At 37.3% G+C, this 22343-nt stretch overlaps 1 protein-coding gene across 1 annotated transcript; it reads right to left on the bottom strand.

Moving 5' to 3' along the window:
* Positions 1-1145: 1145 nt before the first annotated feature.
* Positions 1146-19341, bottom strand: Anxa1 (annexin A1). The gene is made up of 13 exons (XM_048429832.3): positions 19182-19341; positions 13555-13634; positions 13157-13265; positions 12454-12548; positions 11603-11716; positions 10549-10639; positions 8840-8919; positions 8247-8303; positions 6902-6995; positions 6027-6122; positions 5092-5150; positions 2360-2482; positions 1146-1487 (listed from the first exon to the last, which is right to left on the bottom strand). Exons 2-13 carry the CDS (start codon positions 13618-13620, stop codon positions 1431-1433), a joined length of 1041 nt encoding a protein of 346 aa, XP_048285789.2. The 5' UTR covers positions 13621-13634; positions 19182-19341; the 3' UTR covers positions 1146-1430.
* Positions 19342-22343: the final 3002 nt, after the last annotated feature.

Genomic DNA, 22343 nt, shown 5'->3' with positions numbered 1-22343 from the left:
TGTCCCTCCAAAGAAAATGTGCCTCAAGATGCCAGTTCAAGCACTAGGGATAAATTCTGGTCCCACTGCCAGTGGCCCCACAGTTTTCCCAAGCCTCACAACTGTCCTACATACACATGTTTTGTAGCCATTTTTGTTTCTTCTTTTCGTCTCTCTATTCAGATCTGTATTCCAGTTTTTTGCTGGATAATTTTCTTTCTAAATTATTTATCTTTGAGTTCTCTGTATACTTTATATATAAATCCTCTATTAGCTATATATCTGGCAAATATTTTCTGTCTCTTTGATCTTCCTCTCCATTTGATTGTTTCATTTGCTGTATAGATACTTCTTAGCGTCCTGTGGCTCCACTTGTCAATATTCATATTTGAATTAACCAGCACTATTTCTTAAAGATTCTGTCTTTCCTGCAGTGTGTATTTTTGGCATCTTCCCCAAATACTAGGTGTCTATAATTGTGTGGACTTATAAATAGATGTTATATTTTGTATCACTGATTTACAAGTATGATCTTATGCCAATGCAGTGATGCTTTACAACCATAGCTTTGTGACATAGCCTGAAATCTGATATAGTAATCCTTCTAGACGTTTTCTTATTGCTTAGGAGTGCTTTGTCTATCCTGGAGTATTATGTGCTTCCATGTGTGTTCTAGTTTTTCTTTTATATTTCTACAAAGAGTAGAATGGAGATTTTAATTGAGTTTGCTTTTGCTAAAATGGCCATTTTCACAATATTAATTCTACTAATCCTTGAGCATAACGAAGTCTTTCCTCCATCTTCTGTATTTCTTAATCCCTTTCTTCAGAGATTTAAAACTTTGCATGTGGATATCTTTTAACACCTAGTTAGAATTATTCCTAGTTTTTAGATGTTATTGTTGATTGGGTGGCTTCCACAATGTTGTCCTTAGCATACTTGTTATTGATATTCAGAAAAGCACTGCTTTTTGTAAGTTGATTTTATATTCTATTACTTTGAGGAAATTGTTGGTTATTTGGAGAAGCTGTCTGGTAGAACTTTGTGGCTTCATGCCTAAAACCGACTTCAAATAGGGAAAACTGACTTTTCTTCTTTGCTGAACTAATCAATTGATTACACACACACACAATAGAAAATCAAAATATAAGAGCCAGTAACACCAATTATCTTATAAAATTGTTTTATTTTAGTTTACATAAACTTATTTCTAAGGAACGCTAACAAAGTAATTTGCTTACAGGGATTTATAATTTGGTAAAATGATAACTAATAAAACATTTCTCTATTGTACTGAGGTATGATATAAAACTTATTCATAGGCTATATTATTCAAAATGAACAAAAGATTTCATCTGCTAAAGCAACTCTTCTACATAAGCCGATGTGATAGAGCAGAAGCAGCAGCTAAGAGACGCTTTGATCACAGAGCTGCAGAGCTGCAGGGACATCTAGTTTCCGCCACACAGAGCCACCAAAATTTTTTCATAGTCTCCTTTGGTTTCATCCTGTTGGTTAAAAAGAGAGTATATTTCACATGATGCAAAATCATGATGAATAAAAGATATTTTAATTGTAAAAGAATGATAATTGTAGAGTCAGCTGCAAAGCAGGTCATACTTTACAGTGTGTAATATAGCTGTGTTCAAGAGAATCTAAATTAAACTTTCTGCAGAGGAGAATCAACAGGTTTGCAGAATAAAGTCTCCTCTGAGATAATTGTTGTGTATTAGGACAAGTAGTTCTAGGAATTAATATATCATATAATCAGTAGAAGTATGATATAATCTGATACTCCACATAAGAAATATCTGAATCACTCAAAAAAGAGTGAAAACGATAGCCTATAAATTTCTCATTTGTTCTTCATATATCTTAGTTGTCAAATGCAAATAATGTGAATTTAAATAGTTGTCATCTAATAGGATCATCACCCTTGACTTCTTGGTCTGTGTTATCTTCCAACATTCTAATAATATGACTTGAACATATATTTTTAAACATTTTACATAGAAAAATATGTAGTAATAAGTAAAACACTAGAAATTAATTTTACTACTAAGTGATTAATTATTCAGTTTAACTATAAAATAAATCACAATGTGTGTCAATACTTCTAAGAGCTCTGGACTATTTCAAGACTGCTTATGCACAAAGACTAAACATTTTTCTGTGCTTCAAAAATACAGCTAGTTCTTTGATAGACTAGATTTAATTACATGGAGCTTAATTTCTTTACGAATCATTCACCCTAAGAAGTCGAGTCAATCTTATATATGCAATGTACATCTGCAGCACAACACACCTGCTCTCCTTTTGGAAAATATTGCACAAAGAACTTTCTTTTATGGAGGTGCCATTATCGAAAAGTCAAACTTACCAGGATGGCTTGGCAGAGAGAGATTCCATATTTCTTCTGGTAAAATGCTTTGATATCATTCATGTCGATTTCAGAACGGGAGACCATAATCCTGATCAATGCCTTATGGCGAGTTCCAGCTCCCTGTGCAGACAGATCATGATTTCATTACATTTAGGAAATCTCTCATCGAAGACTAGATTTTCAAAAGAAGTCCCATTTATGCTTTCCACACATGTTGTATAGAGAAAATCAGCCCTATACGCTCTTCTCTTCTCCCTCTCCTCCCATTGTGTAGATCTTTCTCTATAACACACACACACAGAGAGAGAGAGAGAGAGAGAGAGAGAGAGAGAGAGAGAGAGAGAGAGAGAGAGAGAAAGAGAGAGAGAGAGAGACAGACAGACAGACAGACAGACAGAGAGGTGGCAATGAAAGAAGAAACCAGAAGTTATATTCGCAAATAATATAAAGGGTATCTACAGTTTTCTAACTGGCTTTCCAGCATCCAGTCTTCGCTGTATCTGAACTACCCAATAACAGTAACGTGTAGCGAGATTTGTAATTGGTCTTGATACTAACTCAGAGTCAGATTTTAGGGGGTGAAAGCTGAAAGATCAGAGAAGCAAGGCAGCCACCCACTAATTCTCTATAAAAATCCTCAGACCAAATGGGATAGCCTATCTCTACAAGTTGTCAGACTGAATGCCATCTCTAAGAAACCACAGAGAGAATCCTGAGTACCTGTCTTCTCTTGCCTGTGTTCCTCTCTCAGCCCAGCCTTATCACTTCCTGTGTCCACCTCTCTAGTGCTAGGATCAAAGGTATGAGCCACCCCCTTTTGGCTCTGCTTATCTTTTAGACTGATTTAATCTGGTGTAGTCCAGGGTGGCTATGAACTCACAGATATCTGTCTGCCTCTATCTTCCAAATGCTCAGATTAAAGGTGTATGCTACCATTGCCTGGCCTCTATAGCTAACTAGTGTGGCAGGCTCTTCACTCTGATCCTCAGGCAAGTTTTATTTGTTAAAGCACAACCAAAATATCACTACAGCAAAGAGTTGTTGCTTTTTTCTAAAATCATAAATCTATTCTATCTGTTATAACTGTTTTAGCGCACACCCATTTCTTCTACAACGAACCAACTATCTTCTCAGGGCATACAATGTTCTTCATTGGTGTGGGAAGTCCTTTTGTCTGTGTGTTGCTTTTATTGGTTAATGAATGAAGCTGTTTCAGCCAGTGGCTTTGCAGAACAGATCTAGGTTGGAAAACTAAACCTAAATCTGAGTGAAAAAAAGCAGAGTCAATGAGAAGCCATGTAGCTGCCACAGGAGACAGACGCCTCTGCCAGAGCCTGCTGAAACTTTGCGGGGAGGCCATGACCTTGTGGTGATGCACAGATTAATGGAGATGTGTTAGTTTAGGATATAAGAGCTAGCTAGAAATATGCTTGAGTAATTGACTAAGCAGTGTTTTAATTAAAATAGTCTGTGTAATTATTTTTGGTCTGAGCATCTGGAAATGAATGAGCAGCCTCTGCCTACACTTCATAATTCTATAGCTCTTTGGCTGTCAACCTAATCATATCTACTGTCTTGAAAAAAAAAAACTGGTTCTGCTCTCAATTCCAAGTGTATGCTGTTTTTCTCTCTTGAGTCAGCCCTGATTTATTTTCCTATCTCTTCTTCCTTCATGCTCACCTACTTACACCTTACTCTTTCTTAAATCTCAAGCTTTTATGTTTTTATTATATTTTACTATTTATTTATTATATTGATCTCTGTATGTACACTCAAGGGTATGTTTATGGATGTACATGGTACAATATTCATGAGGAGATCAGAGAACAACTTTCAGGAGTTGGTTCTCTCCTCCAACCACATGGGTCCCAGGGATTGAATTCAGGTCATCAGGCTTGAAAGCAAGTACTTCAATCTGCTGAGTCATTTCTTTGGCCCAGACTTAAGGTTTTAGATTAGCTCAGAGAAAGCTATATTGACTCCTGAAGTTTTGGGCGTATGTTCTTTTATCATATCATACAGAGAGGGAATTAATTAATATTCAACTAGACCTATTGTGCCTGTCTTGATTGAGAAGCATTGGAAACATGTTTATCACTTCACAGAACCTCCTCAATATTATTTCAGTTGTTAGCTGAAATTTATGCCCCTCTCTCCTTCTTTTGAGCTTTATTATATGTGGGTTACAAAGGAAGAATCACTTCATAACCATTGTCTTGAGATCTCAAAAAGTAAATGCTGGGACAACCTCCTGTATAGCAAACTCCTTGCTGAGTAATAAAGTAACAGTGATATTTCAAATGCATACCAATACCACCTCTCCTTCTCTAAATACGGAATGACATTTTAAAAGATCACTATTAGTCTGTGGCAAGAAAGAAGCATAATTAGGAAGGCAAAGCCATAAAGCTCACAACCTTGGTTGAAGTGGGTTGTTAAAGCAGCACACTGAAAGGAGGAATGCATCACTCTTTTTCTGGTGATTCAGGTCTCAAGCAAATTATAAATCACCTATAAATGTCTTGCTAGCTCACCTCATAATCACTTTTACATTCACCTTTTAAAGAATGCACAAATTCAACAAGTTTATTCTAATACATGTTTCCCCTCAAACTGCATAAAGCATATTATTATAGATACATATTGTGATTTTCAAGCAACATTAGGCTCTCTGCTCTCCTATGTACAGATATTTGTCCTCTAAGTAAAGTGTCTAAGTAGAACAGTACCTTCATGGCTTCATAAAGTTTCTCAGCAAAGAAAGCTGGGGCGCTGGTGGCACATTTCACTGTAAGAGATACAAATTTCGCTTGAAGAATTCATCGCAAAATAATAATACACACTGAATAAATAGGAAATAACTTTGTCAAAAGAGTTCTAACCCTCCTGCCTAATGTAGGATGTTTAGTTTATTAGAAGACATAGTCACTTTCTGCAAGGTGGTTATCAACAGTTTTTCCCCTGTCAATATTTGGTAGTGACTCTACCCTGAATATACCATTCTCTCTGTGGGTATGAGGAAGCCAGTGTAAGGGCCAGGCACATAAATACCTGGTTCGTGTTGTACACAAACATTTGTCAAGGCAGTGAAGCAACAGAAGGAATATAAAAGGCTTGATATGAATGAAATAGTAGTATATTTGTAGGGGTCTTTTCTTTAGCTTGCTACTCAAAATGGGATCTGCAGACAGCAGGACTGATATACATCAGAGCTTCTTAGACATTCAGATCCCAAGGCTGCAGAAGCAGACTATGTCCCTAAGAGACATGTAAAAGGTTCAGATTTTCAGAAGTTAACCCAGATCTACTAGATTAGATCATGCAGGACTTGTCCAAGACTAAATACGTGGTTACACCAAGACTGAATGTGTTGCTCTTGATAAGCATCTGTATTGGCCCAGGTAGCATGGCCTGCTTGATGCGTTGCTTTATAAACAGGAGCTCAAAAATATATTCTGCATCTGCATATCTTGAACATCTGCTGCATTAAAAAAGCCTTCCTATCTCTTCATCAATCTTACACATTGTATCATTTTGAACACAGATGCATAGATGTATCATATTTAGAGGTGGGTTGTCTTATATATTATTTTTGTATAAGGCAGCAGTGAAATGCAAGTGTACAAGCCCAAGTCAGAGCTCTACCTATGCAACTTATACATACCAATGGCGGTGAGGCACTTTTCAATGTCACCCTTCATTTCCAGATCTAGAACTTTGTTCATGTCATGATCACTGTACTTCCTGTAATTCTGAAACACTGAACAGGAAATTGAAGTTAAGTTATCTTCAAAGCAGCCTGTCTTCTAACAAACTCTAGCAAAATTAGGGTAACTGATTCAAGGAGCCATTTGGGTACACCGAACTTCCGTGACATTTTAAAGGCTAATTGCATGACTCCACATAATATGTCTACTCCATCTTCATATTGCAAGTGCCAACCATTATCAGAAGTGTCAGGTGATTAACGGTTTTACTACTTTCACAGCAGAATTAATAGTTCTTTCTATTCTAACCTCAGCACAGCCAACTCAGTTTGTTTAATATAGGAACTTGCCTTGTTGGTATCCAATAATGAACTTTCTGTTACCCTTACACTCTCCCTTCGAAAAGATTCAGACCCTAAGTCTTAGCTCTGAATCTCTGGGAATTTGGGGATTTTCTTTTGCTCTCTCTTATTTCTGAACCGTCTGCATATTCTTTCCTTCATTTAGATCCCAGAAAGGTTTTTGCATCTTTTTTTAAATAGCATTTGTTATGTTTTATTTATATCTCTCATCATAACTACTCTAAAACTTCGAAAGAATAGAAATGCTGAAAATAAAGGACGTTACCCACTCGAAAATCACAAAGCATGTTCTCAGTGGTGTGAACAGTGGCTGTTCAAAGCTGACAAATAGGCATACAGTGGTTGGGTGGTCAGCTTCGCTACCTCCATTTGATATGGAAAGGCCTCTTTCTTCCTTCCTCCCACTTGTCCTCCATAAAGAATATTTGACCTCCCGTAAACACATTCAAGAAAAACTAATTTCTTGTTACCTCTGCGAAGATGAGGATAGCTTCTAGTAGTCAAAATTGTAACAAACACATTTGTGTCTGTCCCCTTTCTCCTTTCTCCAGCTTCATACAAAGCCTGTCAAAAAGTCAATAAGTAAACATGTGACCATGTACTGAAACAAAAAAGACACAATGATGTTATATTTAACAAAGGTTATATGACCATTTATGCTGTACTTAATACAATCAGAGTAGGTATCACTGGGATTGGCCCTTCTTGAGAGTGAAGGCAATAAGGTCTCTCATTTTTCTCCCTCTATGTACATATTTATTAGCTACTGAAGGATGTGCAATTTTGATGCTATGATTTCTGTACAAAAAAATTTCAGCTGTAAAATTTGAAAGCTGTACAATCTTAGGAAACAATTTAAATACAATTATTCCTCCTTTGCAAATGAAAATAATAATCTCTGTCTTTTTGTTACAAATATGTTCTGCTGATTCTAAAACATTTTCCTCCCTGCCTCCCTTCCTCTCTCCCTCAATCCTTTCTCCTTCCCTCCCTCTCTCCCTCCCTTTCTTCCTTTCTTATTTTGTTTTCTAGATAGGGTTTCTATACATACCCTTGGCTGTTCTGGAACTTGCTCTATAGATCAGGCTAGCTTAAAGCTCAAAGGGTTTGCCTGCCTCTGCCTTTGCCTCTGCCTCCTAAGTGCTAGGATTAAAGGTTTGCGCCACCACTACCCACGTTAAACTATTAATTTCTATGAATCCATTCACCATACTAATTAATCATGCAGTCTCCATAAATATATATCAGAGAGCCCTAATAGTCTGAAAAGGGAAAGCATATTCACAAAAATAAGAATAATTTTTATTACAGACAATTATATATCATTATTGTTCTTGATATGTTTGCACAATTTCTATTAAAATTGAATGTTCAATGTGTTTCTTGATTTCACTTTATTCAGCAATAAATTCCTTTCCCATCTGAGCATGATGATGAATGCCTCTAATCCCAGCAAACTGAGAGACAGAGGAAAGAGAATCTCAAATTGGTAACAACTTACACTGCCCTCCAAGGAGCTGGGCTTGCTGTTCTTATATTTTAAAGTCAAAATTTGGAATGTTCTCAATCTAACAGTTCTTGGGAAAGACAGACAGATTCTCACTGTTTTTTAGTCATCTCTGACTTTCTAAATAATGAAATAAATTAGAAACATAAAGACTATACATTCCATTCCTGGCCTACAAAAATCTATGTCTAATGAAATGAACATTAAGAAACAATTGGCTTCTCACAGAACCTGAGATCTGCTTTCAGACAGAGGGAATAAGAAGGTGGGGAGGTTTGCTTCCTTGATATTGTCTCCCCCTTGCTTACCCTGGCATCTGTGTCAGCCAAATCTTGATTCACACCCAGATCATCACAACGGTCACCCTGAAAAATGCCCCCAACATATTGTAAGATTTTTCTATAGGATGTAACCAAAGGACACATTTAATTCTCTTAAAATCAGACATATCTTTTGAGGAAAAATAGTGAAAACAGTCTCTATCATTTGCAGCAATGCTGCCCTGAGGAACATAAGCAAGACAGAACAAAGCAAGTTGGTATGACCTCACTTAAATGATCTTGCCTCAAAGCAATGTGTTAGACTTTATTGACTCCTCAGGGGAAGCCTTCCTCTCGGATCGGTGGATGGGGTGGAATGGGAGGAAGGTGGAGAAAGCAGGAGGAAGGGAGGGAGTGGAAACTGGGATTGATGTGTAAAATGAGAAAAGATAGCTTAAAATTAATTAATTAATTAATTAAAAAATAAAAGATTTATCAAAATATCACGTAATTTTCTGAAATACGTACAAGTATTATTCATCAAATAGGTGGTATTAATTTTAAAGAAAAAAGTTTCTCCTTCTTTGAAAACACTTACAAATCTAAAGTTTTATTATTTATAGTAGCAAAGATATCTATACCTTGGCAAGAGAAAGCAAGGCCTTCCGAAAGTCTCCAGATGTATCTGAAGTGATGTCTTTGGCCAGATCTCTCTTTAGTTCTGTGAGATGAGAAAATAATTTTTTTCAGTAAACTATTGAAAAAAATCATGATTTCTACATTGACTGATAGTTTACATGGTTGAAGGACTTGTGTAACATATCTCAAAATATTTTTATGAAAATGGATAAACTTGTGCAGCTGAAATCTTAGGCTATAAAATAATTTCCTGTAGACTGATGGAAGGAAACTGAGAAATGTTGCGCACGAAAATTTGATCATAAATACTTGTTAACAAGAAGGGATTGTTTAAACAAGCTTTACCAAATAATTTTGAAATATGTGAAAATTTAAACATTAGAATAGATAGAACAGTATTTAAAAGAAAAAACAGTACTTGCTTGAACATTGGCTATTTATTTACATTAAATTTATAAATATTCCATATGTTCAATTTCAAGAATGTTGTATTAATTTAAATTGCATGTCTACAGACATCCATTTGGCTATTTTAAAATATAGTGCTTTAAAGGGAAAAATAACCGAATTTGTAGCAAAGTAAAAGTAGCACCTTCAGTTATTTATGGACCGTATCTTTAAGATCATAGGGAAATGTGGATGTCTTCCTTTGCATTTTATCAAACACATTAATAATTATGTCTCTTTAATTATTATTACTGAGTAATTATGTGGTTGACTCGTATACTAAAACTGAAAACAGTGTGCAGTGTTGTCCCCTGAGTGCTTGCTAAGAGGATCAGACACAAGGATTCTTCATGATGTCACATATTAGTTCAACAGAACAAAAAAGCCAACGGTTCAGAGGAACTAGAAAATCCCCAGAGTTGCACAGCCATCCCCTGTGCAGTGAGGACTGAATCATTTGACTCAAGGCCTCTGTACAATGAGTCACTGAGAGTCTTTCATGCCAAGTATCGATTTAAGCACAGAGAAAGAGGAATTGAATGATTTATGTTCTCAATGGTGAAGTTAAAGTTCCCAACAAGAGATGAGAAAGATAAATGGAAAGTGATCTGATCAGAAATATTTATTCTTACAATTTAGTCTTTCCAAACTAAAAGGCACAGGGTAGTTCAGAGCAATAGAAATGTGGTTAGAATGCTATGTAAAGCCAATGTTCTGAATCCAATTCTCTTTGTAACAATTTGTGTGCACCAGCCCCAGAAGATATTTTCTATTACAGTGCAAGCTGCATATGGATTGGGGCTTGTGTTTTCTTACTCGCATCTCATCCTGCATTCCAGAGATATGTACCAACCAGGAAGAAAACATTTTAAAATGTAGACTTTCTAAATCACACAAGAGCTGACCTGGGTATTCTGTCCATTTCAGAGACAAGCTCTACCCACTTCCAATCTCCCCCGCTTCCCGCAGAGACAAGCTGGTCTCCTCTCTCTTCCTTTCTCATTCTCTCTGTCCTTCTGAAGAGTCAATCTCTGCTTTCCCTTCCCTTCTTCTTTCGTCTCTCTCTGTCCCTCTATCTTTTTCCCTCTATCTCTTCCTCTCATACACATTATTCTTATACCCTCACAATACCCCCTGAATAAACTCTATACCCAAGCTCTCTCCACATGGCATATCTGTCTGCCTCATAGTGGAACCTGCCAGGGTCACTCGTGCCATAAATCATAACACTGTCTGACTAAGAACTCAAGACACTAGACCTGACCTTCGCTGTAGACTCTGTTAATTTCTCTGATTTCTTTGTTACTTCTTGATGCCAAAATCTCAATGAGAGTGTCTTCATCTGTTCCAAGTCCCTGAATTTAAAGAAAAGAAAATACACTTTCATTCTTTTATTCAAAATATCGACTTGTTTTGTCCACACAAAGTGTGCTGTAATTTGTCATTTAGTCAATTGTGTTCATATTTTAAAAAATAAGATATTGTTCTAAAAACAAAGTAGTTTATGTTCAGTTTTTGGTGTAAAGATTAAAAAATGTAGCTATTTGATACATGCATTTAAATTGCTTGAAGAACATTAGTTCCAATATTTAATTTTTCATGATCTGCTGATTTATTCGTTAAATTATTAATTTGCTTATTCACTGAATTTGAAATGATTGACAGTCCTTACTAGATGATGAAGGCCCAGCTATAGTAAATCACAGATTTGTCTGCACTTTTTTTTTTTTTGGAAAGGAATTTTTCTTAAAAAGAATCATTTAGAGGGCTGTGAGAAGGCTCAGCAGTTAAAAGCACTTGTTCAGGAAGAAGATCCAGATTCAGTTCCTATCACCAATGTAGTGACTCACAACCATCCATATCTCCAATAATATGATCCAATATAGACCTCTGAGAGTCCCAGGCACAAAAAGAGGACATTCTTAGGAATATTATCTAACATGAGCCGCTCCGATGGCGCAAAAAATTCCAATTAAAACAGATTAAACCAAATAAAATGGTCATGTCTTATTAAGTAGTGATGCTCTTGGGTGGCCGAGAGCATGGCAGGGGAGAGAGAAAAGCAGGGAGCACATGCAAACCCAGGACCATGTGTTCCTTCTCTGGGAGCTCACTTAAATACCCTGTGAGAGTGGTCCTAACCCTTCCCAGGGAGGGGTCAGGACCTGGCATGCTGGGATTTGGAGTCCAGACCAATGCAACTTCTAGGCCAGGGGTCTGGGTTTAAGCTCGCGACAGACATATGGACATAAATTCAAGCAAAACAATCAAACAAATAAAACAAGTCTTAAAAACTGTTGTGGGGAAAAATCCCTTACCTTCATGGCAGCACGGAGTTCATCTGCATCAAACTGGGCTGGGGTTTTCAGCAGAGCCAAAACCACCTCCTCCAGGTGGCCTGTAAGAGCTTTTCTCAAAGTTTCATCCAGGGGCTGGAAAAACAATAGGATTAGAGTGGGTTGCCAACAGTCTTGTACCTCCTGACATTTCTCACTTTGGTCATTCAAATAGAGCTCCCTCATTCTGTTTTGAAGGCATGTTGGATGTTTAGGATGCAGTCTCAATCTTTTCATCTAGAGGAATGAGATGAAATTTGCTGCAACTATAACAAATTTCCTAAAGGACTGTGTTCTCTGTGTTTCTTATGGGAAAGGAGTCGCAAAGTTCAGAACACAAAGTCGTTCCATGCTTTTCATTGGCCTAACAAACACTATAATTAAAAATTGATACTCTCCAGTTTTCTTATTCCACCCAGTTAAAAATAAGCTATCCACACTTGCCACGAGAAATATCAAGTTTGTTTCTTCATAACGAAGCTCATTTTTAGTTGTAGTAAAATAAACAAACAAACAAACGAAAAACCCTGCACTTCAATCAGAACAAATTCTTTGTTTCTCCCACACTAATTTTGATGCTTATTTTGCTTAAACTGATGGCTTGCCTCCAACACAAAACATCACCTCTGAAAAACATTGCGGTTAATTGGTCAGTATTTGAACCGAATTTGCTAAAAGTCATCCTATTGCAACCAAGGAAACAAATACTGCGATTCCTGTCTCGGTGATAATGGGTTAACAGGTTTAAAACAAAAAGAGGTAGGAACTGAGCTTCAGAATCCAATTCTACATAGACATCAGCAAATGAACGTCGGAGTTCACCATTCTCGCACCTTTCCGGTCTCCTGCAAATATGCTGCCTTGATCTGCTGGCGCTGAGCATTGGTTCTCTTGGTAAGAATGTCAATGATGGTTGCTTCATCCACACCTGGAAATAAAGGATCTGAGGCTTTAACATCAATTTTCTTAATCACCAACAACTGCCATAAAATGATTCATTATCAAGCTGGTGGTCAAGGCACAGCATAAGAAAGCTGAGGAAGAGAACTACATTAGCCTAGAAACTGAATGCCATGGTCCTTAAAAGCAAAAGGATGTAAGGTGGCATCTCATTAATGTGAGTGGAAAATGAAGAGACAATAATTTCTGTATGCCAGTGTTCTAGATGCATGCTCAAACCCTAAGTGTGATCACAGGTTCTCATTTAAACATTGATTTCTACCAGAAACAGGCAGGTAACGACCTCTATTATAGCAACAGGGATTTCATCACTGACCAAAATTTCATAAGTACTGAAAGGAAGGTGTCCTTCCTCTTTTGGAGGCAGCGACTGAGTACACAGCACATGTAGGCCTCAGATGGCAATTCTCCTGCCTTAGACTCTCTAGTATTGATATTATAGGTAAAAGTTATTACGTATATTTTTTTTATGTCCCTAGAGAAAGACATTGTATTACTCAGGTTTGTTTCCCAATAACAGTTAAGCAGTTTCTGTGAACTGTTCAAGAGGGAACTCTTCTATGGATACATACTCACCTTTAACCATGATTGCTTTGTGCAAGGCAGCAACATCCGAGGATGGATTGAAGGATGGGTAGGGGCTCACTGCTGACCCAGGACCACCTTTGGATGATTTTACAGCTTGCTATGTATATGAGAGATATAAATTAATCTCCATTTGTTCATTATTCTTGATATATGATTTTATTTTTATTTTTAAATTTTTGTTGTTGGTCTTTCTCGAGACAGAATTTCTCTGTAACTTTGGGGCCTGTCCTGGAACTAGCTCTTGTAGACCAGGCTGACCTCAGACTCACAGAGATCTGCCTGCCTCTGCCTCCCTAGTGCTGGAATTAAAGCCGTGCACCACAAGCACCCAGCCTTTAATGTCTGTTTTAACAAGGTACCTACTTCATAATATTTTGACTACTTACAACATATTCCTGTTCTTGATTGTCAATAAACCAGGCCTGCTTGAGGAATTCTGATACCATCGCCATTTTTGAAGAAGTATCTGGAAAGAAAATGGGTAGATACTTTAATATAACAAACCCAACATCCATAAATATTACCCAATACACTGGAGACACTGCAATAGACAGTAAACTAGCTCTTAATTACTATGATTATTCTTTAGAGCATACTAAACTATGAGGTGTAGATACTTTTTAAAGAGGCTTTACTGATATGAGTTGAAACAAATCTGACAGGAAGTTTCAGAGGGGGGAAAAGGAGGAAAGTTCATCATATTTGAGAAGCAGAGTAAAGTTCACTAGATGGAGAAATGTTGATGGAAGTTGGAACAAAGATTTTAAATGTAAGTCTACAGCTAATCACAACATTAGTAGGTTTGTATTTCAAAAGCAGTGTGATAACATTTTCATTTTAGATGGAGTATCATTTCCCTATCGTGGGGAAGAATGGTAACGGGCAAAGAGAGAAGGGCAAGACCAGGCAATAGTCATCCCAGCACCCGTGGGATTCATCAGGGCCTGTGGCAAAAGCAGGTCTAGAGAAAACATGTTTACTTTTATAAAGTAAACTAATCCGGAACAATCTGCTGGACTGGATCAACTCAAAACTCTACATATTTCTTTCTCAATAGTAAAGATTTCTATTTTATTCTCCCATTGGGTGGTATAAAACTATTTGAATAAATAACTATCTTCATGTTCTACATGTTTAAACAGTTTAAATATTATTGTTGTATGCCACCCACACAAATAGAAAAGAATTGTTTTATACATTTATTTTTTTGGTTGTTCTAATAAGAATCACTTGGGTAATGAGGAAACACGGCTAACTTTTTGGCAAGTATCTTAGAAGATGCTACTAAAGGTGCCTGTACAGCTTGCAGCCAGTGATGTTTGAATTAAATGGAACAAAATCTTTTTAAAATGTTAAGTGTGTTAATAGTTAATCTGTCTTCTCCACATACACAAAATGTAATCAGTGATTTTTTTTTTGTCTGAGTTCACATTTTTGGGAACCAGTGTGCATTGTAAACACCTGTCTATCTTTCATGCCCTTTGGAGATTTCTTAGTGAATACTTTTGAAAAAATAATCCCTGGGATTTTATTCCATGGAATTTAGCCATAAGTCTTATGAAGAGTAAAACTCATACACTGGTCCCTGTCTAGCATGCCCAGACAAAGTATTTCAGTTTGAATTTGCCAGAAGGACGACTAAGTTCCAAGTAACTAACAAGATTCAATGCCATAGGGAAATAATAATGCTCAAAGGGGCTGATTCAGTTACTGTTCCGTTGTCTGTATGAAGAACATTCAGCAATGTCCTGTATTGTCTCCCACAGCCAACGTATTCAAAACTCCTCCCCCCCCCCCGCCGCCAGGTAAACTCATGATATGCAATCATGCATGGTATTGCACTTCCCACTGCAGTCGAATCCAGTGCAATCACTGTTGCCACACAGGCTTTCACATTTGGATGGCCAAGTTGGCACACCTTTGGCTTCACAGTCATGCTGGCAGTTTCAGCATTCAGAGCTGCTATCTTGGCCACCACACCCAAGTCTCTAGTAAAATGTAGTCCTCAAAATGAGTGATCTGATCACTTGTTTAAAAAAAATCAAATCAGTAATTTCACTGTTTTCTGTTGAGACAGAAAAAAATTCTTCAAAACAGAGTAGAGTAAAATATCAAAAGTGAGTATGACAACTAAATACTGATCTTAGGATTTTTATGAAAGTATGGCGCTTTCACAGTTTTTATGCTATTAAGAAGAACTGTGTAGATCACAACATTCTTTTCGAAAACTGAGAAAGCTTAATGAAATAATGATGACTCCATTAGTTATAGCATGCAACAGAACAAGAAGCAGTAGGCTGAACAATTTACTTGACAAGAGGGTCCCTAGAGAAGACAGCTTTGAACTTCTGTCTTCTGAGCATCTATATTCTAGTCCAATGTGCATGACAGCCCAGAAGAAAGGTCCAGAAAAGCAAAGCATCCAGAACAGAATGGTCTTCATGAATGTCAACAGAAGACAATGGATTCTAAAGTCAACTCTCACCTTTTAGCAAAGTTTAAAGATGCATGAACTGCAAAAGAATGCATGTGCTCCAAAGGAAATTAATGTTATCACAGCCTGCTAAGTGGCAAGATAATAACCTTCATTAACAGGGTGACTTACATATAGCACACTTCTCAAATACCACAGGAGGAATGTCAGGCAGATCCATATCTCATCTACTTTGCCTGCTCAGCACTTAGATTCCTCATGGACACAAACATAATTGAATGGGTTTAAAAGAATTTGTTTCTTCTATTTTATTTCATTTTACTATAATGTTGTCTCATTTCAACACATATTTCAATTAGTTAACAATGAGTTTGTAATCCAAGCTAATCTCCAGAATTAAAATGAGTTCATTTTGGGATTATCCCCTTAGAACTTGACACTATTTCACATTGTTTCTACAAAAATCTCTTTTATGAATATGCACCACCTATTAATTTCAACTGATATCTAGATTAAGTGGGAAACTTCTAAGGATTAGCCTTTTGGTATATTTATATGCATGTAGTCATCTTCAGTTTTTCCATCTTTCTGAGTGTTCTGGAAAGTGACTTCCAGAATCTGTGTGGAAAGCAGCTGAGTTTCCTGGTTTGTCAACTCTTCCTGGTTTCAGTATTATTGCTGAATTAATTTCAAAACACAAAATGAAGAAAAACTTGTTGAGTAACTTACTTAACAAAAGACAGTGTCCCTAGGGAAGAGAGCTATGTGGCTTATGTCCTGGTTGCATGCTAGGACTACCAGATTGCTAATGATATTAGCAATCCCTAGCCATTTCTTGACAACATAGCTAGTCACCATCTGCATTGTTTTTGTACATGTTGTCCTTTTCAGATAGAAATCTTGCTAATTGTATCAATAGTCATAATATAAATATATGCTTCTGGCTGCAAAGTACTATACATTCCTTTAAATTAGGGAACAAAGAGATGAGAACAAGATCAATACTACTTTTAAACTCTCGAGAATCAGATTCATTAACAGAGAATGCACAGAGACTCAGTAGGTTTCACTGCAGCCTGAGGGTGTTTATTTTCACATGCTTCTCTCTTATGTAGAGTTGGTCTTTGAATATGTTTTGTAAGTCCTTCCCACGTGGAGAAGATAATTAGACTGTGCAATGGCCACATGAGAAGATAATTAGACTATACAGTGACATCACTTTAAATAGCCATTTAACAGAAGGTAGCTCCTGGATATTTTGCTTCAGGCTTCTGAACAGGGACTTTCTGTTGCCTGGAATACTCTGATCTCATCCACACGATGTCTTTTGCCTGACTCACTACTATTTGATGAAGAGTAATTATTGAGTATTCATCACATCTTCATGGTGCCTTCCCTGGTACTCAGCACTGCACTCAAGAACCTTCCAAAGCATCTTGTCTCTACTCATCCAATAACCTCATGTGATCATACATTGTCCTGTCATGTTGTCATCTGTTCCTCTCATAGTTTTTCCTGAAGGTAGAGCCCATTCACTGTACATATCCAATACCTCATGAGGCACCTGGAATACTGTGTATTCATACGAACTATGAATTATTAGTAAACAAACAATTAAGCATCATTGAATAAACAGATAGCACGTTGAGAAACAGCTGCGCAAATTTAACCAACAAATTTGGCCCATAACAATAGTATTTTAAATAGAATAATCCTGGTGTCATGGACCTTATTTGAAGTTTAACAAAATCTGACTTTACAGAAGCATAAAAGTTAATTTATAAAATGAGAACGCTGAAATAAAGTTTCTAACATCCATTGAAGCTCTGATGCATGTAGCTTACATTTCACCTTGAATACAAATAGACGAGAACTAGCCTAAAGGAAGGAGAAATTAAGTAGATAGAATATTTGATCTTTGAAGGAAAAAAGTTTGACTTCTAGAATTGCTCATGATTCATCCACTAAAGATCAGAAAATTCTTTTATTTTGCTCTGAATTTAGACATGTAACAAATTGCCAGGCAGTGGTGGCACACGCCTTTAATCCCAACACTTGGCAGGAGGAGGCAGGCAGATCTCTGTGAGTTGGAGGACAGCCTGGTCTACAGAGCTAGTTCCAGAACAGCCAGGGCTACAGAAAGAAGCCCTGTCTCTAAAGAGAGTGCAGGAGGAGGTGAGGGAGGGAAGGAGGGACAGATGGAGGGAAGAGGGGAGGGAGGGAGAGAAGGAGGGAGGGAGAGAAAGAGGGAGGGAGGGAACGTAATAAGCATGTAAATTAAGCTGGTTCCTTAAGAATGTTGCTATAGTCTTGTCAACATCAATCTCATATTTGGTATCTAAGAGGTGTGGGTGTGTTTCTTGGCCTCTGGTAACCATGTAATTTCTGCAGAAGAAAACATTTCTGAATCAGGAAACCAGCATTTTACCACATATGAATCAGCTGAAACAGGCCTTATCTGTAGCTAGCAAAACACATTCCTCACTCAGTACTGGGGGATATTGATTTCTCTGAATTCACACAATTGTAGGCATCTGTGGCAAGAAGAAGCACAACTTACTTAATTGGCTAACAGAATTTGAAAGTAAAGGAATTTTATTAATATTTTCATGAGGGCTAAGAGAAAAGTCCCAGAAGAAAGGTTTTGTAACACGCCAAGTGTGTAGTTAGGGCTCATCCTCTTTTGCTCTTGCAAAGCTCTGCAAGGATGTGTAACTTTATATCTGCATTGCGTTTTTCTAGGGAGTTTATATCCTTAGCTTATGTGACCTACAAGATGCTATTAGGAAGGAGAGTTTCTGTGGGCCCATCTGGCAGTCAGTGGAATGATTTATCATCTGACATCATCCAGGAAAAATCTGCTTTCCCCTTAGGTTTTTAAATGAGCACCAGAAAAGCCTGTCTATGACACAGAGATAATAGGGAGGGAATGGGGCCACACCCTGTTTAAACGAAACGAGTAATAAGCGGACCGTCTTAAACTGTGAGTAAACATAACATTCACTCAAAACGTTAATTAAAAGAGGACATGGGGACAACTTTAACGCTGATATTCATTTGGTTTAATTAAAGAAAAATATTTAGCTACAAGAATTTTCTCTTTTGAAAAAGTCCTTTGCAGTTTGCCACCTCTGGTTTCTCGGGGCTCCCACCTCCATCCTGACTCCTGCTCCAGCACCGTACTCACAGAAAACACAAAGCTCTGGAGACAGTATGTTCCGAAGAGGAGAAATTAAAAACCTCCTTTTAAGATTGCCGGAGCAGGAGCACACTTTCTTCCTGTCTCTGGTAACTCAACAACAGGACAATAAAGTAAACTTGCCAGAGTTTCAAAACTGCATTTTGTAGATGAGAAAGATATAACTTTATAATCTTTGATGTCTAAAAGATAAAATCACAGTATAATTTTACAGTGAGATTCATTAAATTGTATTAAATTCAACTAGTCGTAACTATAGGAGAGTTCAGCAGCCACACCACTTCTCTATGAAGTCCCAGAAAAACCAAGCAAGGAGTTCTCACAGAATTTTGTAGTTTCTAAACCAAGCAGAACTCTGTAAAACAAAAACTTAGCCTTACCTTTTTATTTTCTTGGCTTCCAAGGAACTGAAGAGAGGCTCTGTTCAGATGGTTTCAGTCTGAAAGTAGAAGGCTGGACTTCTGATTTTATAGGATATGAACGGAGGCCACACCTAGCAACCAGAATTTAGTAACTGGCTGTCTTTTGTTTGAAGAACTGGCTCAGCCCCTGGTCAAAACCAAGGAGAAACTAGTCTTGCAAGACTCCTCCCTGAACCAACTCAGTTACAGAATGGAAAAGGAAGGAGGAATTTTCTCCCCCTCTTCCTTCTGTGGTTTTATTCCTCCCAGGAGTGGCAGAATGCACCGAGCTTCAGCAATATTGAGCTCCTTGCTCCGTCCTAAGGAACTGGAACTTCTTTCAAACTATGCACATTATAGAATAAAAAGTCATTAACTACAACACTAAAAGAGAAGAGGAAAAGGGGAAGGACTTGGTGCTAATTTTAGCCATAACACTTACTACTATGTGACCTTGGAAACTTACCTTATTTCTTTGAATTTGTTGCCATTTTTGTATGTCGAAGTTCTATCTCTGAGGCTATTCTTACTCTCGAGAACTTGCAGACAATTGAGATGCAAGTTATTTGTAGGTTTTAAAATTATGCTGTAATGAGTACTTTTTATATTTCACCAGCAATGCTCCTGGCCTCCAAACTAGACTTTAGTACCAGCATAAATCAGAAATAGGAACAATCTGAAGCTCTAGATTGCTTCGGCATTTTCAATAATCAATGCTAAAAAATTTAATTATAATGACATTTAATTAAAATGTTGGTATTAGAGGAGAGCCTATTTTCTTAATTTCTGAATAGACTCAGAGTACATAGCTAGGGTATAAGTAGAGCCCAGGTGTTATAGAAGAGTTGAGCAATAAGCAAAGACTTGGAACCATGAATTGTAAAGCTTAATGGGTTAGCCACTACCGTACCACAGGTGTCGGGAAAATCCCTACCTGATGCACGGAAGGGAATTTTTTTCCAGGCTCCTCAACAGTGATTCATTTCATTCTTCACAAAACTGTAAAATAGTATCTGCCCTTTCCTCTGAACTTTGCCCAGAAAGGTTTTGCTTGCATGGTAGCTTCATATTTTGTCCTTTTTTCTTTTCCTCTCAGGCCTCTTGGGTGATTTTGTATTTCACGCTCATAAAAGTCAATGAAGTTACTGGATGGTTGCTCATCGCTAATGTGCTTGTCACACGAGCATGATGAACTGAGTTTGATCCCAGAAGCTAAAATCTAAAAACCTGACATAATGGCACGACTATAATCCTAACAGTGGAGAGACAGGAACAGATTGATCCTGGAGGCTCATTGATCATCCAGTTGATTCTAATTGGTAAGTTCCAAAACAAAGCAAAACAATGGAGATGACACCCACGACTGATGTTGATCTCTGAGCTCCATAAAATATGTATACACAACACACACACACACACACACACACACACACACACACCAGGTAATAACTGGACCAGAAACGCAATCTCATCACTGTGGAGTCTGAAACAAAAGTATTGCCGTGAGTTCAAGATCAGTCTTCATTACACAGTAATTAAGAGTCTATCTTGAGTTACAGTGAAAAGTCTTTGCCAAAAAAGAAAGAGAATGAAACTTAAAAAGCCAATGGAGGTACTATTTTGAGACTGGCAATACTTATGGCACATTACTAAATAGTAATGCCAATTTCAGGGAAACCAATGTGACCATTTAATATAAATACTTAAGAGAAAGTCATCTATATTTTTGATACAAGCTGCATGTATGTGTTAAAAATAAACGTTAACTAATTGGATACAAATTAATATGATTGACATAATGGAAAATTGATTCTGACACATGTAAACTAGCTTTTCAGCATCATATTTATGTTGTCAACTGAGAAGAGAAACGATAATTATTTAAACTCAAGTTAATTTCCATTTTTTATCTATTTTTACTTATATGTCTAACTTCAGTAACAAAAATGTTGGTACAATCATGCACATTGCTAGTCTTAGGAAATAAAAACATCATGTATTTAAAGTAGAATTAAGAATATAGAAGAGATTTGTAATCTCATTTCATTTAGAATTTTTTTTGTCCTATGGCATAAACCAACTTGAAGTGCTTTATATACTTGAATTTGTGATGCAGTGGGAAACTCACAATAGCAAGGTTAAACATAGTACTTATTATAGTAGAATTAAGGGGAAAATATGCTTGAAAAAATGCTTCCCAAAACAGTTTCCAGCTTTACTGTGAAGGCAGGGAAATTCTCAAATGTAAAGGGGTAAACATTTGTTGTGTGGACACCACTGGAGCTTTGACCAGGACACCATCATTCCCTGGTGCTGTCAAAGGGGTTTGTGACCATTAAAGAACAGATGAAGGATGTTCTCATTGACCCTTAGGGACAACCACGGGTTAAACATATCCATGTGGGGAATCACAACTGCAGTTCCAAAGCTATGACTCACCCTTCCCGCTGTTTCTTGAAGGAGATGACTCATCAGCCTCGCACACTCACCAACAGCTAAAACACAAAATGAAGGAAGAAAAGGCAGAGAAAGACTTGAGAGCAGCCTACCTGTGCTACCTTTCCACAGCACATTCATTTCATTTCCTCTAACGTAAAACCTGGCAAGGAAACAAAGCTGTTAAAGGAAGGAAAAAAAAAACATAAAGGTGTGGCCGTGGGAGGAAGCTTTAGTGAGATTCCTGAGCACTGTCAGCTCCCTCTGAGCCTAGTGACTGGTGACCCTGTAGAATGAAGAGTGCATATAGAACCACAAAGAACACAAGTTCACCCAGACCCCAAACTCCCCACAGCCCCCTCTCACTCACTGTTTACAGCCAATAAAAACCGTTGTTTTAGTCTCCAACATTCCTAGATAAAGAAGTTTTGAGAACTAACATTCCAAATGTCTTTCCCCTTGCCTTCTAAATATTTCAAATATAAGACAAATAATTTTCTTTCTTATTCTCCTCTTACTCTGCCTACTCTCCTTCCCTCCTCCTGAATTAATTAGGGAAGCTATTACTATCATAATTCTTCAGTTTTATCAATATCACACAAAATAGAGATATATTTTTAGGCTAATAAAGAGGCCATGTACATAGTTACAGCCTTGATAGGGTCTTCCCTTTACTGAATCTCACTTAAGAAAAAAAGCAAACTG

The sequence above is a fragment of the Myodes glareolus genome, chromosome 7, assembly GCF_982192425.1.
Source record: "Myodes glareolus chromosome 7, mMyoGla1.1, whole genome shotgun sequence".
Lineage (NCBI taxonomy): Eukaryota > Metazoa > Chordata > Mammalia > Rodentia > Cricetidae > Myodes > Myodes glareolus.
The sequence above is the reverse complement of the archived record's forward strand: the minus strand, read 5'-3'. Positions and strand labels throughout refer to the sequence as shown.